The 16,114-nt window shown below is 35.7% G+C and overlaps 1 protein-coding gene across 1 annotated transcript in view; it reads left to right on the top strand.

The window, feature by feature from the left end:
- Positions 1 to 16,114, top strand: part of ADGRV1 (adhesion G protein-coupled receptor V1) — a 549,981-nt gene that overhangs the window by 352,774 nt on the left and 181,093 nt on the right. Inside the window, exon 84 of the mRNA XM_044265783.1 lies at positions 4,082 to 4,198. Coding sequence (XP_044121718.1) covers positions 4,082 to 4,198 — 117 coding nt within the window. The remainder of the gene's footprint in view (positions 1 to 4,081; positions 4,199 to 16,114) is intronic.

The raw sequence follows: 16,114 nt of genomic DNA, 5'->3' as shown, positions 1-16,114 counted from the left end.
ATTTATTTCTATAGGCTACAGCATGCTATTCTACAGAGAATACTATATAAATCAGACCACCAGGATTTGAGGGGCGCCTGGTGGCTCAGTGGGTTAAAGCCTCTGCCTTCCGCTCAGGTCATGATCCCAGGGTCCTGGGATTTGAGCCCCACATCAGGCTCTCTGCTCAGCGGGGAGCCTGCTTCCTCCTCTCTCTCTGCCTGTCTCTCTGCCTACTTGTGATCTCTGTCAAATAAATAAACAAAAATCTTAAAAAACAACAACAACAACAGGATTTGAATCCCACTTTAACTTTAGAATATGTTTAATGCCTCTAAAAAGTTAGTTCCAGTATGATATCCTCTTTCATTATTTATTAAGTTGGTATAAAAACAGTAATGACTTCACATTGTTAGTATGTGGGTTGCACAAGGAAACAAGGGAAACATGCATCCCCTTGCTGCCATGCCACGGCGTTGTCCATGTCACATGGATAGCATAATGCTATGGAGGTTGTAGGTACTCACCTGCTTACCGAATGAAGCAATACATGAGTGACTGAGAACCTTTGAAAAAAAATTTTTTTTTCTTTTATGGTGTTAATGCATCCAGAGAACTGACTGTGAAAATAATCTTTTTCCTGGTCATCTCTGTGTGTTTGAGTAAAAGAACAATGGTAAAAGTTCATTTTTTTCCTTGCATTACCTGCCTAAAAGATACATGTGCTAAATATGCTAGAAGATGGCATTTTGTTTTCCTTTTATCATTTAGTTTGTATTTTAATTCAATTTAATTTAATTTCAGATGTGCCTGGTTACATGTAATAGCTGGTTCTCGCAAGTATTTTTAGCTCATCCTGTCATAGCAATGTGCCTTGCGACAAATCAGCCTTCTCTTGCTGACCTATCTCCTCCCATGCATATGGAAGTATTTCTCGTAATTTAAAGATCATTCTGGAAGAATGTTCATAGTTTACAAAAGTAGATTTGTAACTGCCATTTTTATGACTTAGAAAAGGAGGTTAAAACATAATAAAATATGAAGAAGTCATACCTTAAGAAGAGAATTTTGGGTGTTAAAACTGTATTCTGAAAGTAAATGTAGTTCAAACAATAACCTGTACTAATTTGTTTCAAAGAAAAGGTTTTTAAGAGACTAAGACTTATTCAAATTAGCATACCATTTATAAATAGTCTCATAGAATGCTTAAAACTAAGCATATTAATTACAATTTGGATTACACCATTGTTTTACACAGCAAACTCTTCAGGTTGATTAGAACAAAACTACCAAATGAAATTCAATGCAATCTGTATTATAGGAAATGAATTAGAAAGGCTCAAATTTATTTTAGGTATGCTTATAAAATCTTTATGGAAATAGATTCCACTTTGTAAAAAGAAAGAATATAAAATCTTAAAATTCTTTCTCCCTCCCTCCCCCCTCCCTTACTCCCTTTCTTTCACTGAATCTCTCAGTCTGCATGTCCAGCAGCTTTTAAGGTAGTTTTGGTGCTTAGTGTTTACTGTTAGTATTTTCGTGAAAGCGTTCAGTGAATATTTGTGGTATTTAGGAAAAGGAAACTTATGATCCAGAACATTTTACAATTCAGAAATTAGAAGATAAGATCTAGGAAAATCTAAGCCTGTTTTCAAAATAAGCTCTAATAATTGAAAAGCTATTTATGATATATTCTGGAAAGGCAAATTTGTTGACTTCATTTTTTCAGAGAACTTTTTTCAGACTGTTAGGAAATGTGACATAAACTTCTAGCTTCTGCTTTTTTTTTTTTTTTTTAAATAGTGCATGTTACAAATGCTCCAAATCCAGGGCTAAATAAACAAAAGTTTGATTCAGGAATGCTTCTCATTTAAAAAGTAATCCTGGAATCCTGGGGTAGAAAGGAACGTTAAAGTTTATCTTTTCCATCTTCCTACTACTGATGAAAAAATTAGTTCCAGGAGAGTAACTGGCCCAGGCGCCCCAGATTTTTATATTATTATAAGTTTATTAATTAACATTTCAGTGCTTCTTTAACTAAGTAGGGTGGTTATGGTGAGTCTTGCCCTGCAAAGTGAAGATGTTCGGAGCATGTAAAGCCTCACCCCAGATTCTGACAAATTTACCCCAGTGATGCTACCCTAGGGTTACCACTGGGTAGCAATGTTCAAGGAGCTTTAATGGACACAAGTTTTAGAACAAAAAGATTGGGTAGGCACATATTTCATTTGAAGATAAAAGCAGTACTTTGTCCCGTTGTTCTAATTTGGTTTTGAGCACATTATTCATTTTTAAAAATTCAAACAGACTTAGAGTTACTTATGTTTCCTTCTTAGAAGTTGGGTTTTGGGGGTGCCTGGGTGGCTCAGTGGGTTAAAGCCTCTGCCTTCGGCTCAGGTCATGATCCCAGGGTCCTGGGATCGAGCCCCACATCGGGCTCTCGTCTCCGCAGAGAGCCTGCTTCCTCCTCTCTCTCCCTGCCTTCCTCTCTTGCCTCCTGTAATCTCTGTCTGTCAAATAAATAAATAAAATCTTTAAAAAATAAAATAAAAAAGAAGTTGGGTTTTGAGACATAAGTCAGCTAGTTTTCTTCTTGGAACACCCTTCGTCTTTTTGGAATCAATCATTCTTTCTTTAAACAATCATTTATCAAACATTTGTATATTCCAGGCATAGTGGTGGCTTATTAAAATATAGAATCAAAAAGACTTGGTTGCTGTCCTAAAAAAGGGAGGTTATTCCTTGAGAAGTTACGGTATACGATCATTGCTCCAAATTTTCCCTTGCCATCTGCAGTTATCATTATAAAATTTAACACAGTAATCATATATTGTAGAAAATACAAAATGATAGAACCCACAAGAGTGTTTCACTTCATTTATTTATTCACTTATTCTACAAGTATTTACTGAATATCGACTATGTGCCAGACACTGGGCTGTGTGATTGGGATACATCAGTGACTAAAACATTCAATGATCCTACCCTCGTGAGGATGATAACCTAGTAGATGAGGTGAATACATACTAAATAAATTACAGAGCATGTTAGAAGGTGATAAGTGTTTAAAAAATTAGAAATAAGGAGTTATCTCTTTAGATGTAGGGGTATCATGTGTGTGTGGGAAGGACAGAAGAAAAGAAGGTATAATCTTTTTTTTTTTTAAGATTTTATTTATTTATATGACAGATCACAGTAGGCGGGGTGGGGGTGGGGGGGTGGCGTAGTACACTCCCTGCTGAGCAGAGAGCTCAATGCAGGGCTCTATCCCAGGACCCTGGGATCATGACCCGAGCTGAAGGCAGAGACTTTAACCCACTGAGCCACCCAGGCGCCCCAAGAAGGTATAATCTTAAAACAGTGTGGTCAAGAAAGGCCTCATTGTGAAGCTTTCTTTTGACCAGAGTCTTGAGGCAGTTGAAATAAAAATAAAAGTCCAAGGAATAAAGTAATCCTAGGATTTGAAATTTTAAATTGAAGTCTGTTTTGTTACTTGTTATTTCACAGCAAGAAGATGCAGATGATGATAAAATCAGAGTTTTTGCTTTTCTTTCTTTTCCTTCTTATTAGCTTTGACTTTTAATGTCTATTTTTTCTACTTAGCCAAAATAAATGTATTTCATGGGACTCTTGTCCATTCATAATAAGAACACGGTTTACTTTTAAAATCATCTCTTGACAGACCAGAGCAATGTGTAGCATAATTTCATATAGTTCATTGTTTCTAAGAAATGTAAAAATCCAGAAGACACAGCATAAGGAAAGTAATCAACGCTATTTTAGTAGCGATGTAACAGGATAGACGGCAGCTGCACTCGTGGTGAGCACAACATAGTGTACAAACTTGTCAAATCACTAAGTTGTACGCCTGAAACTAATGTAACATTATGTCAACTATATTCAGATAAATAAGTGGAATAAACATGAAAGCCTATGTAGTGCCATTCTTAGAATGACTGTTTGTTATCTCGGTTTGAGCAACAGATCAACTTATTTTCTCTTTGAGTCATTGAATCCTACATTCTGATGAGAAAGTTTTATTTTCTTAATATTCTTGATTGATTTTAGCATGATTTAAAAATACAGGTATTGTTTCTTACAGATTGTGTTTCTGGTGTCTGCATACGCAAGTCCCCAACTCGCAGAGGAGAGCTGTTCGGCCGTGGCTGCCGTCACACATTATCTGTATCTTTGCCAGTTTAGCTGGATGCTCATTCAGGTTGGTACCTGATTTCCTCCTCCCGCCCCCTCCTACTTCCCAGTGAATCTGCATGGAGTGTTCTTCCTATCTGCTGTTCTTCATACTGAGATGGAAATAATTCCATATATCCATTACCGCATTCCCAGGAGATCAATGGAAAGAAAACTTTATAAGTTGTACAACATTAGAAATTATAGTGAATTTGGGGGAATGAGAAGAAACCTAGAAGGGGTAGAAATTAGGGAGTGGTGGAAGGTGAGGCTTGTGATGTGGGGCCTGTAAACCACAGCAAAAATTTGAACTTTGTCCTAGGGGAGGCCATAGAATTAAACAAGTAACACGGTAACATTTGTGTTTGAGAAATATCTCCCTGTTTGTAGTGAATTGGTGACAAAAGAGTTGACATCGGTGTTAATTAAGTACCGTTAGCTTATCCGGGCAGGAGAACAAGGCAGTGTGAACCTGGGACTGGCAGAAGAAGCCAGGGGAATAGGACAGCTTTTGAGATTTCATTTTTCTGTTCTTTTCCTCTCTTTCTTTCTTTCTCTTTCTTTCTTTCTTTCTTTCTTTCTTTCTTTCTTTCTTTCTTTCTTTCAGTATAGCAATAGAATGTAGAGATTGGTTAAGAAGAGTGCAGAAGGTGGAACCAAAGATGTTTCCCAAGTTTCTGGTGTGAGGGGCTGGATAGACGATAGTGTCTTGAAGCGAAATAATGACACCTGGAAATTGCAGGAAGGTTGATGAGAAATTTGGGACAAACGGAGCATGAAGTTCCTCCAGTGTGAGACTTCCAATGGGGACTTTGAGAGATGGGGGATACACAGAACTAAAGCTCAGAACAGAGATTTTTATATAGCCTGTGCTATAAATAATTTAGAAAAATTGTTGACTTACAATTGGAATATGAGTCTGTTATTTTTGGAAGAGATCACCTGGGGAGAAAGTATGGGGTGAGACCCAAAGAGTCCTAGTATACTCTTCTGAGGAACTAGTAAGTGTTGGGGAGAGACTGGAACTCTCCCTTTTCTGACTAAAATCCCAAATTCCCTTTATTGTCCTATGCTGATTTGCTTGATAAAGAGGCAAATATGAAAGCTGGATCCAGTTCAGTAATATTAATGTCATCAATTTAATGGCTCAACTAAAGGAAATGTTGCCTTTGGTAATGTTTTCTACATAGTAGTATTATTACATCTTTCATATGATAGAAATAGTTTTATATTTTTTTTAGTATGCTTGTGAACTATTTTATATAAACAGATGGATTCAGTCATTTGCACATTCTTCTTTCTTGTTGAATAAAAGGATGTGGGGTTTCCACTGTACAGCAGTAATGAAAGCATGTGAGAATACTATACAGACTCATGGAAGGGATAGTTTCCCAGGTACGATATTATAGTTGTAGGGAGAACTGCACTGAGTTACTTAGTTAATAGAGCTAGTTGCAATAATTAGAGCCCTGAATCTGGGATTGAATTCTGGTTTTGCCACTATCTTTGTAAACTTAAGTTACTGACTTTTCCCAAGTTTTGTTTCTAAATCTTCATATGAAAATAATAATCCCTTCCTCATAGAATTATTATTTCATAAGTCTTGAACAGCTCTAATTATGGAAAGTTTATGGTATTCTCAAAATCCCTCCCAAATAAAAAAGTAAAACTAAATCTCAAGGATATAACATAAAACTTAATATTTGCTGAAATTAAAATAATATTTGTTAGATTCTCTGATTGCAAAATTTTTTAGGCGTTTATCAAAGCTGAACTTTCCGTGTGTACCGCATGTATGTTATTTATCTGCTTGGACTGAGTCCCCAGTGTTGTGCAGAAGGTCTTTGTCCATGTCCCTGACCTACTCAGTTTTTGATGAATGACTTGGATGAAGACACAGGAAACTGTCTTATCAGGTATGCAGATGATACGGACGTGGAAGGACAGCTAAAACAGCAAGCTGCCTGGGTTAGGGATGCAGGTACAATCAATACAGAGAAAGTGCTGTGACAGATTGAAACCTAGAGTGAAACAGACTTAATTTGATAGGGGTTAAGGTAAACAACTTGAAATATTTTATTTAACACAAACTTAGTGTGGTCAAGTGTGTGACCAGATTGCTTAAAACAACAGCTACAAAAACAATACAGACCTAGGTTTCATTAGTAACAGCATAGAGGCAGATGAGGGCATCATGGTTTACACTGTAATCTACAAAGGTTCAAGACAAGCTTGGGACCCTATAACCACTTTCATAAATCATGTTTCACCAGGAGTATTAGCCAGCCGATGAGAAGTTGAAAATAGTCCTGTAAGAAACTTTTGAGTCAGCTAGAGATAGCTAACCTGCAGTGAATTTAGAGTGATGTGATAGCTGTCTACAAACACTAGAAGGGATGCTACAGGAAAGAAAGACTGGAGTGCAGGTCCATTTGGAAGAATGGAACAAATGGGTCAAAAATGAAAGAAGTGAATTTTGATTCAATTAAGAACTTTGATAGCCTGTAAAACTGTCAGAATTGAAGAGGCTGTTGCTACAAGCAGAAAGCATCCAGTCAGTGAAGTGTATTCAAATAGGGGGAAATGACCAACTTTCAAAATGTTTTCCTGCTTTGGGGGAGCATTGGATGGGATCGCATATAAGATTTCACCCAACTTAATAGAGACGGGTGTACTCTAGATCTCTTTTTCCAGTCTTCAGTAAATAAAATTGTGGCTGATGAACATTTAGTAAGCTAATTAGATTTCTGTATGGCTGATGGTTATGAAAACTATTTAAAGTACCAGTAAATAAAACTATTTGAAGTTTAATGTATTTCAGATGGTATACCACACATTTTTAATGGTTTGTGGTGTGACCACAAGGGAAAAATTCAATAATTTCTGATTCTAGTAGGTTACTTCTCATAAGTTATTTTGTGGGAAGAGGTTGTTCCTGTACCAACCTGTGTTTTCCTTTTTATAAAATACTGTCTACTAAATCTTTTTTTTTTCTTTCAAAAAGTAGAATCCATTTTAAAACATTATGTCAAAGATTAGGCCCCTGTTAATCCAATCCTTCTAGTCAATTAGGGTTCAAAGTTTTCCAAAAAAATTAACATTTTAGTGATTCTACTTCATATTTTCCTTTTTTCTTTTTTAAGATTTTATTTATTTATTTGAGAGACAGAGAATGAGAGAAGAAAAGGTCAAAGGGAGAAGCAGACTCTCCATGGAGCTGGGAACCCGATGTGGGACTTAATCCTGGGACTCCGGGATCATGACCTGAGCCGAAGGCAGTTGCTTAACCAACTGAGCCATCCAGGTGGCTCTACTTCATATTTTCTTAAAGATTTTATTTATTTATTTGACAGAGAGACAGGTGAGAGAGATCACAAGCTGGGAGGGGGTTAGGGGAGAGCAGAGGAGAGGAAGAAACAGACTCCTGCTGAGCAGGCAGCCCAGCCTGGGGCTTGATCTCAACCTGGGCTGAAGGCAGATGCTCAACTGAGCCACCTGGTACCCCTCTACTTCATATTTTTAACAGTATGTAGGAGAGAATTTGATAGATGTGTGTGCGTGCATAACTTAGGACAAAAAGTTAACCATTAACCATTAACTTAGTCATTGGGTTTAGTATATCAGAATTCCTGTTTATTTTGATTTGCATCATATCTTCAATCTTTGAAAAAAATGCACTTAAATGACTTTATCTTGAACTTTTATTTCTCTGTCATATACCTTTAATTGGATTATATTTTTATAGTAGCTAAAGAAGAATTTTGTTGGTAAAGAAGTTACATAACTTTTCTAAGCCTAGATTTTTATCTGAATAATCAGATCTGTAATAACAGTACCTGTCTTTGAGGATTGTGGAAAGATAAAATGAATTTTGCATGAAAAGAGCTTGGAATTGGGCCTGGCACAAGCTATACAACATGCCATATATATGTACTGAATATTACTGGCTAAACAAATATGTGTGGCCCATATCTCATTGATTTTGAAACATGTTGAAAACTCTGCTTTTCCAATTTAATTTACACTCTTTTTTTTTTCCCAAAAAATAGTTTACTTGATAATAGTGGGGAGAGACTTAGAGTGAGGCAGACACCAACTAGCTGTGAAGCTTCAGCAAGCTGTGTAAATAACCTCTAACCTCTTTACTGAAGTACATGCGTGGCTCATCGCGGAATCTCTAACTGGTGGCCTTCACTGTTTCTTTAGGCCTCCCCGTTTTTCTGACAAGGAGATTCTACCACACATTATGAGAATATAATAACAGATTATTTTCCCTTTTTTTTTTTTTTTTAAGCAAACTTCTCACAAATTCCCTTTGAGGCCATGGAACTTGACTTATCCTTCTATTTGCTCCTCATATAAAATCACTCTGTGAAATTACTGAAATCATTTCCCACTTCCTTAAAAAACAGCAAGTCTTGTCTACTTAGAGAAAGTTTGACAGTGAGAATTTAGACTCTCGTTATAATATGTTTACTCTATTTCCTTAGTTTTTATTGTTCTATTTTCATTTCCTTTTCTGTTTTGATTTGCTTTCATCTTAGAAATTGTATATACTAATGGTACAAAACATAATCAAACACTGAAGAGAAATATAAAGTGAAACGTACATCTGTTTCTCCCTATTTCACACACCCTCCACTCTCTGCTTTACCCTCAACCCTACTCCCAAAGGTAAACAGTGTTCATGGTTTCCTGTATATCTTTCCAGAAATATTCCACAAATATACAAATGTTTATAAATATGTAAAAAGCACATATGTGTATGTTCTTGTGTGTGTATAGTATGTGTGTATATATATATATTTACTTATTTATATATAGTTCATCTAAGTTTTTGTGTATGTATACATTTACCAAGTACCGATATACTTTTTTCCATTCCATAATGTGGTTATTTCAGTTTATTTTGAAATGCTAGTTACTTCCAGTTATTTTTGCTATTATAAACAATGTTTCCTGAACATCCTTGCATTCTGAATATTTATTTACTTATGGAATATTCTTAGAATAAATTCCTAGAATTTATGCCTTTATTATTAGCATTTACATGAAACGGACTGCCAGACCATGAGTTAACCCCTGAAGGAGTAAGTTACAACTTACCACAGTAAGTTGAGGTATCTGTATATAATATAAGTAAATAGAAATTTAATTTTTCTGTGTATTTATTTGGCCCAGTTTTATTATCATTTCCTGTCACTAAATCATATAGCAATCTGCTTCAATTATGAACAATATCCAAACCTTAGATTGCTCCTGCAGTTTGTTGATTTCATGCTTATGGAAACAGTGTAATGTTTTATTTTGAAACTAAAGCTTACTTAAGGGACATGTTTTTTAAATGGTGGAATAAAGGTAGAAATCATTCTATAATTATATTTGACCATTTATATCTTGTGCCTTAATTTTTCTGTAAGATCAGGCTATGTGGAGGCAAATACACATTTTATTCCTTGGCAGAAAGGCTACTTAGTATCAGGGCATAGCAAAAAGAAGGGAATGTTAAAAGTAGCCATGTTTTTCCTTTGTCACTGATTCAGTCGGGCAGGCAGTTGGGGTGAGGGTGGGGCAGGAGGTTGGGGGTGGTGGGATGGGACAGGACATCAAAGGTATTGAGGACAACAGACTGGTAATTACCAAGATAAAAATGATATACCCAGGAAATACAGAATTCTCTGGTCCTCAAAAAGCCTTGCAATTTATTTCGTGTAAAAATTGCTAAGAGAGAGGATAACTGGAGCAAGGACATGTGATAATATTTCTTAGACTCTTCTCTGAAATGAATGACTAAGAACGTATGATAATGACAAAATTAATAGCGTCCATGACCTCTGACTAAACTTGATACTATAAATCAATCCAGGGTTTCTGGTGACACGGTTAATAACCAAATATTAAATAACAAGCTGGATACCAATCTTATTCCACATAGCATAAAAATGTATGGGGTTCAAGCAGCCTATTTTTAACTTAAGAAAAAAAGTAAATATTGGTTCCATTCTTCCTCTCATAAACTATTCCATGTAACATTTTAAAATTTGCTCGAAATGGGACGCCTGGGTGGCTTAGTCAGTTAAGTGTCTGCCTTCGGCCTGCTTCTCCCTCTCCTTGCCACTCTCCCTACTTGTGCGCTCTCTCTCTAGCAAATAAATAAATAAAATATTTTGAAATGTAAAAATAAATTAAATTTGCACCAATTAACTTTGTCCCTCTCCACTAGGAGTTACTGAGCCTCCCAAAAATCTTTTCTGGCAAGATAGTATATAACTGAGTAAAATCAGTAACTAAACCAAATTACGAAATTATTATTAAATTCAACAAAAATTATTAACTCAAGTTGTGTAATTCTTCATTTGTTTTAATATGAGGTTTACAAAAATTAATCTATCACAGTCCACAGTCATGTTTGAGTGATTTATATTCTGATAAATATTTTAAAATTGTCCTTTAGTGTTAACAAAAAAAATGGAAAGGAAAAGAGAAATGGTAATGTCCACATTTTTATTAAAAAATTCATCTCCACTGACATATAAAGTGTGTGGGGGTTAATGAGAGAGGGAAAAAAAGCTCTCATGCAAATAATATTCTCAATATTTGTGTGAGTCTCTATGGAAATAAATCTTAATCAGTCTTCAGAAGAGCTTTGGACTTGTGTTCTGTCCCAAGTTCTGTAACTAAGCAGCATGTGAAAAAAAACTGTGCTTTCCTCTGATTACATCTGTTTCCTCATCTCTAGATAAGAGGATTTGTGTGGTCAGATGATCTATAAGGTCTGTATTACTTCCAAAATTCATAGGCTGTGCATCCATACCATTCGTGTTTTTATTTCAGTATTTGTAATTTCTACAATGATTCACTCACAAACTGGGAGTCAGGAAATTGTTACTAACTTACAGTTTAACTTGTCTCTTTACTAGAAGAAGAAATTGAAACCCAGAAGAACCAAGTAATATTGGCCAAAAACATACAGCTTATCCATTTAGAACCATGTCAAAACTTAAGTCACTAATTATCATGTCTTTTCAAGTTTTTTAAAACATTATTATAGTGTTCACTATTTACATGAAAGTTTATCTTTTGATTGAGTGTGTACCTCTTCAAGTTCTCCTTTCCTGTATTTCTCTAGATTGTATTTATGTCAGGAAATTGTCACAAATATCATTAGGTAGTTTTCTTTAAATTTGTTAAAATGGAGGGCTCTGGGTGGCTCCATCGGTTAAGCATCTGACTCTTGGTTTTGGCTCAGGTCATGAATCTCTGGGTCCTGGGATCAAGCCCCATGTCTTTGCAAAAAGCAAGATTTCCTTTATTGGATGGCTGTATAGTATTTATATTATTTAAAATATATATATATATATATATATAAATGTAAATATATATGTTGTGTGTGTGTGTATATATATATATATATATATATATATATATATATATCACATCTTCTTTATCCGTTCATCTGTTGATGGACATCTAGGTTCTTTCCATAGTTTGGCTATTGTGAACATCACTGCTATGAACATTGGTGTGCATGTGACCCTTCAGATCACTACATTTTGTATCTTTGGGGTAAATATCCAGTAGTGCAATTGCTGGGATAGGGTAGCTCTATTTTCAACTTTTCGAGGAACCTCCATAGTTTTTTCCAGAGTGGCTGCACCAGTTTGTATTCCCACCAACAGTATAAGATAATTTCTCCACATCCTTGCTGACACCTGTTGTTTCCTGACGTGTTAATTTTAGCCATTCTGACCAGTGTGAGGTGGTATCTCACTGTGGTTTTGAGTTGGATTTTCCTGGTGCTGAGGGGTATTGAGCATTTTTTCATGTATCTGTTGGCCATTTGTATGTCTTCTTTGGAAAAATGTCTGTTCACGTCTTCTACCCATTTCTTGATTAAATTATTTCTTCTTTTGGTGTGGAGTTTTTTGGGAGTTTTTATTCTTTGGGAGTTGAATCTTTATAGATTTTGGATACTAGCCCCTTATCTGATAAGACATTTGCCAATATCTTCTCCCATTCTGTCTGTTGTCTTTTAGTTTTGTTGACTATTTTTTGTTTTGTTTTTCTGTGCAAATGCTTTTTATCTTGATAAAGTCCCAATAGTTCATCTTTGCCTTAATTTCTCTTGCCTTTGGAGATGTGTCTAGCAAGCAGTTGCTGTGGCCAAGGTCACAGAGGTTGCTGCTTGTGTTCTTCTCTAGGATTTTGATGGGTTCCTGTCTTAAATTGAGATCTTTCATCCATTTTGAGTCTATTTTTGTGTACAGTAAATGGTCCAGTTTCATTCTTCTGCATGTGGCTGTCCAGTTTTCCCAACACCATTTGTTGAAGACACTCTTTTTTCCAGTGGACATTCTTTCCTGCTTTGTGAAAGATTAGTTGACCATAGAGTTAAGGGTCAATTTCTGGTTTCTTTATTCTGTTCCCTTGATCTATGTGTCTGTTTTTGTGTCAGTACCATACAGTCATGATGATTATAGCTTTGTAATAGAGCTTGAAGTCTGGAATTGTGATGCCACCAGCTTTGGTTTTCTTTTTCAACATTCCTTTGGCTATTCAGGGTCTTTTCTGGTTCCATACAAATTTTAGGATTATTTGTTCCAGCTCTGTGAAAAATGTTGATGGTATTTTGATATGGATTGCATGAAATGTGTAGCTTGCTCTAGATAGCATTACATTTTAACAGTATTTGTTCTTCCAATCTATGAGCATGGGACATTTTTCCATTTCATTGTGTCTTCCTCAATTTCTTTCATGAGTGTTGTATAGTTTTCTGAGCACAGATCCTTTGCCTCTTTTCACCCAGGTAATCTTGAAATGCTGGTAATTGCGAAAAGTGTGCAAATTCAAATACATCATCCTTCACTGGTGAGCACTGACAGAAGTAAGAAGGTGGAATTCAGATGCACCAGTATTGAGAAGTGACATTAAAGATGTGACTGTGTTAACATCACCAAGTTTTAGACACTGCAAAACATTTTATTCAGTTTTCTCTTTTGAAGTGTCTAATTTGGTTACTAAAACTGAAAATAGTTTTGAATCTTTTAGGGCTTGCCTTTAGCTTACATTATATTAATGCTAGGAATGCATATGCTGCATGTATACAGTATAGTCAAGTTGGATTAATGTACTTGATTAAATTGGGGGACAACTTTGGGGGAGTTGGAGTATTTTGCTTTGTTTTGTTTTTAGAGAAGGAGAGAGGGTTGGGGCGGGGAGAGGAAGAGAAAACCTTAAGCAGGTTCCATGCCCAGCACAAATCCTGATTCAGGGCTTGATCCCACAACCCTGAGATGATGACCTGAGCTGAAATCAAGAGTCAGATACTTAACTGAGCCACCCAGGCAACCCAGGGATAATACTTTGGTTAAAAAGGTAACATGACTACATAATGATGATGTCTTGAGATGGTCTGTAAGATGGTTCTAACAAAATTGTTAAAGCTTAGAGATAGAAGTGTAAATAGAGACCTAACTGTTACCATTCTCAGTTCACAGTTAGTGTTTAGCAGGAAAAACATCACATGTGCAGTGAATAGTGAGCCATGCCCAGTCCACTTGAATCATGTCTGGGTGAGAGTGATACCCTTTAAACTATTGAGTTTTCAAAATTTCATTAGTTCCAACACTGAATAATCACACAGACACCAAGGCACACATATGCTATGTGTCTGTCAGCATAAAACTATTATTCAAACATAGTGGTCTTTAAATAGTCTTAGATTACAAAAGAGGAACCTTGATTACAGGGAAAAGAACATAGTCAATGCTCCACTGTTTCCTCTGTTTAGAGAATGGTAGTAACTGGTGTTTCAATTCCACTGGTTTTGAATAGCAATATATACCTCAGTAAATTTTGTTTTTTCTTTTAACATAAAGAAAAACTAAATTGAAATAATTTAAGCAAACATTTACATCATAAAAGGAATAATAGGCATATAGGATAATTTACTGAACCCACAAACCATATTCTCTATAAACACACTTTCTCTCCACTGTGCTTCTGCCTTTCTCCATCACTAAAGTCTGTATGTCCTCTTTTTCCAGCTGACCAGCTTAGACTGTCACTGAATTTCATGGAATTCAGTGATTCATGATTGGCCCAGCCTGGGGCAGACTTCTCCAGATCAAATCAGCTGTGGGTGGAGGAGCAGGGTCATGAACCCACTCTGCATATGTTGGGGTGGGATGAAATAAGATTCTAAGAAGGAGAACTCATGACCTAGGCATATTCCAAAAGGTACCTACCACATTATATTAAAATAACTTAAAATTCAAGTAAAACTTGAAATTAGGTAGTCAAAACAAATCTTATGTTTGGGCCATATGGTATTTCTAAAATAATTAGACATCATTTAATTACATAGTATTTCAATTCTATAGCAAAAAAGAAAAAAAAAACACATACAATGGGAAATATGTCTTTAGGGTACATCTCAGTGGTTGGATTCTTTTGGGAAGAAAAGGGATTTTTTTTTTTAAGTCAACAAAAGCTTTGACTACAGGAACTTGTTTTGCTTAATTGACTGTTCAGCCACACTATGCCTTGAGCTCTTTGGAGCAGAAGCTGTGCATGTACAAATCGAACAGTTACACTTGTTTCAGTCTTATCGGAGTCTCTGGTAAAGGTCAAACAATTGCTAAAAGGTTGAGTGATTCTAACTGATGGAACTAATGTCCATTTTCATAAAGGCAAACATTTTGGAAATATCCCATTCTCTATTATGATGAATCAACTTAGGAGTTATTTACCATGCTCTGCTTTCTGACACTTCCACCAACAACACCCGTGAGTTACCATCTTACATGGTTACAAACACAAACATCTATTTAAAATAAATAATTAGCAGTTTTATTTTGGAGATGGGCTCATCATCCTTCCTTTGCCTGAATTTTCATTCTCTAACAGGCAGTTTGATCAACTCTGTGTTAGATACTTCATACAATCACACTTACTTAGGTGCGTGTCCCTGTCTAATTATGGAAAGAACGGGGAAAACCCTGTTGGATTTAATGATCCAAAAAAGAAGTTAGAACAAATTTACATAAGCAACAACTCAAATTACTCATAATTACAGATATAGGCAGGTGTACATAAAGATATGGAGTGCTGACAGGAAATAAAATTCAGAGACAAAAATCTCCAAGTAACCAAACATTTTTATTTTTCCCTTGTTTAGCCCAGTTAATACTAATCCCTCAAGGCTGATTTGGTCCAGATAGAGCCTTACTTAGAAGCCTCTGTAAATAGCACCTGAAAGCCTTTCCATGAACATAAGGCATGTTTATTTATCACAGAGAAAGAGCTTCCATCATATCACAGCTTACTTTGTTCTTAAACTATTCATTTTTTGTCTTTCACACTGTCAGACATCCTAATAGGAGATTTAAAGGAGCTGGCAACATTTCCCGATGCTGACTGTGTGCTCAGCATTTCATACATAATATCTCATTTAATCTTTAGAGTAACCTCATTGTATACATGAAGAAACTGAACTACAGGATTGTTGTTGCTTGCTACTGATTATCCCTCTGATGTATATATGAATAATATATATGTATATATGTATGTATGTATATGTAATTTATCTATACTCACACTTTTTCCACCATAAGAAACTAAGAAGGGAGATTTATCTAGTGGAGAAGTATCATTGTGTGAAATATATGACATTCAGTGTTGTTTGTGTGCTAAATGATAATTAAGTGTAAGTGCGCTAGTGGAAAAAGAACACTAGAAGGCAGAAAATGTAAGTTCTAGATTTGGCTTAGGTGTAGGATCGAAGTGCAGGATTGGGGGCCAATAAGAACATTTTCTTTTCCTATTCTGTTTATCTAATGTGTCCCCTCATCCCCCTCTATATACTTATCCTTTTTATATTTTTTTAAAAATTGTATTTATTTATTTGAGAGAGAGAGAGAGCACAAGTAGGCAGAGTGGCAGG

Source organism: Neovison vison, chromosome 1 (genome assembly GCF_020171115.1).
Source record: "Neovison vison isolate M4711 chromosome 1, ASM_NN_V1, whole genome shotgun sequence".
Classification (NCBI taxonomy): domain Eukaryota; kingdom Metazoa; phylum Chordata; class Mammalia; order Carnivora; family Mustelidae; genus Neogale; species Neogale vison.
The sequence above is the reverse complement of the archived record's forward strand: the minus strand, read 5'-3'. Positions and strand labels throughout refer to the sequence as shown.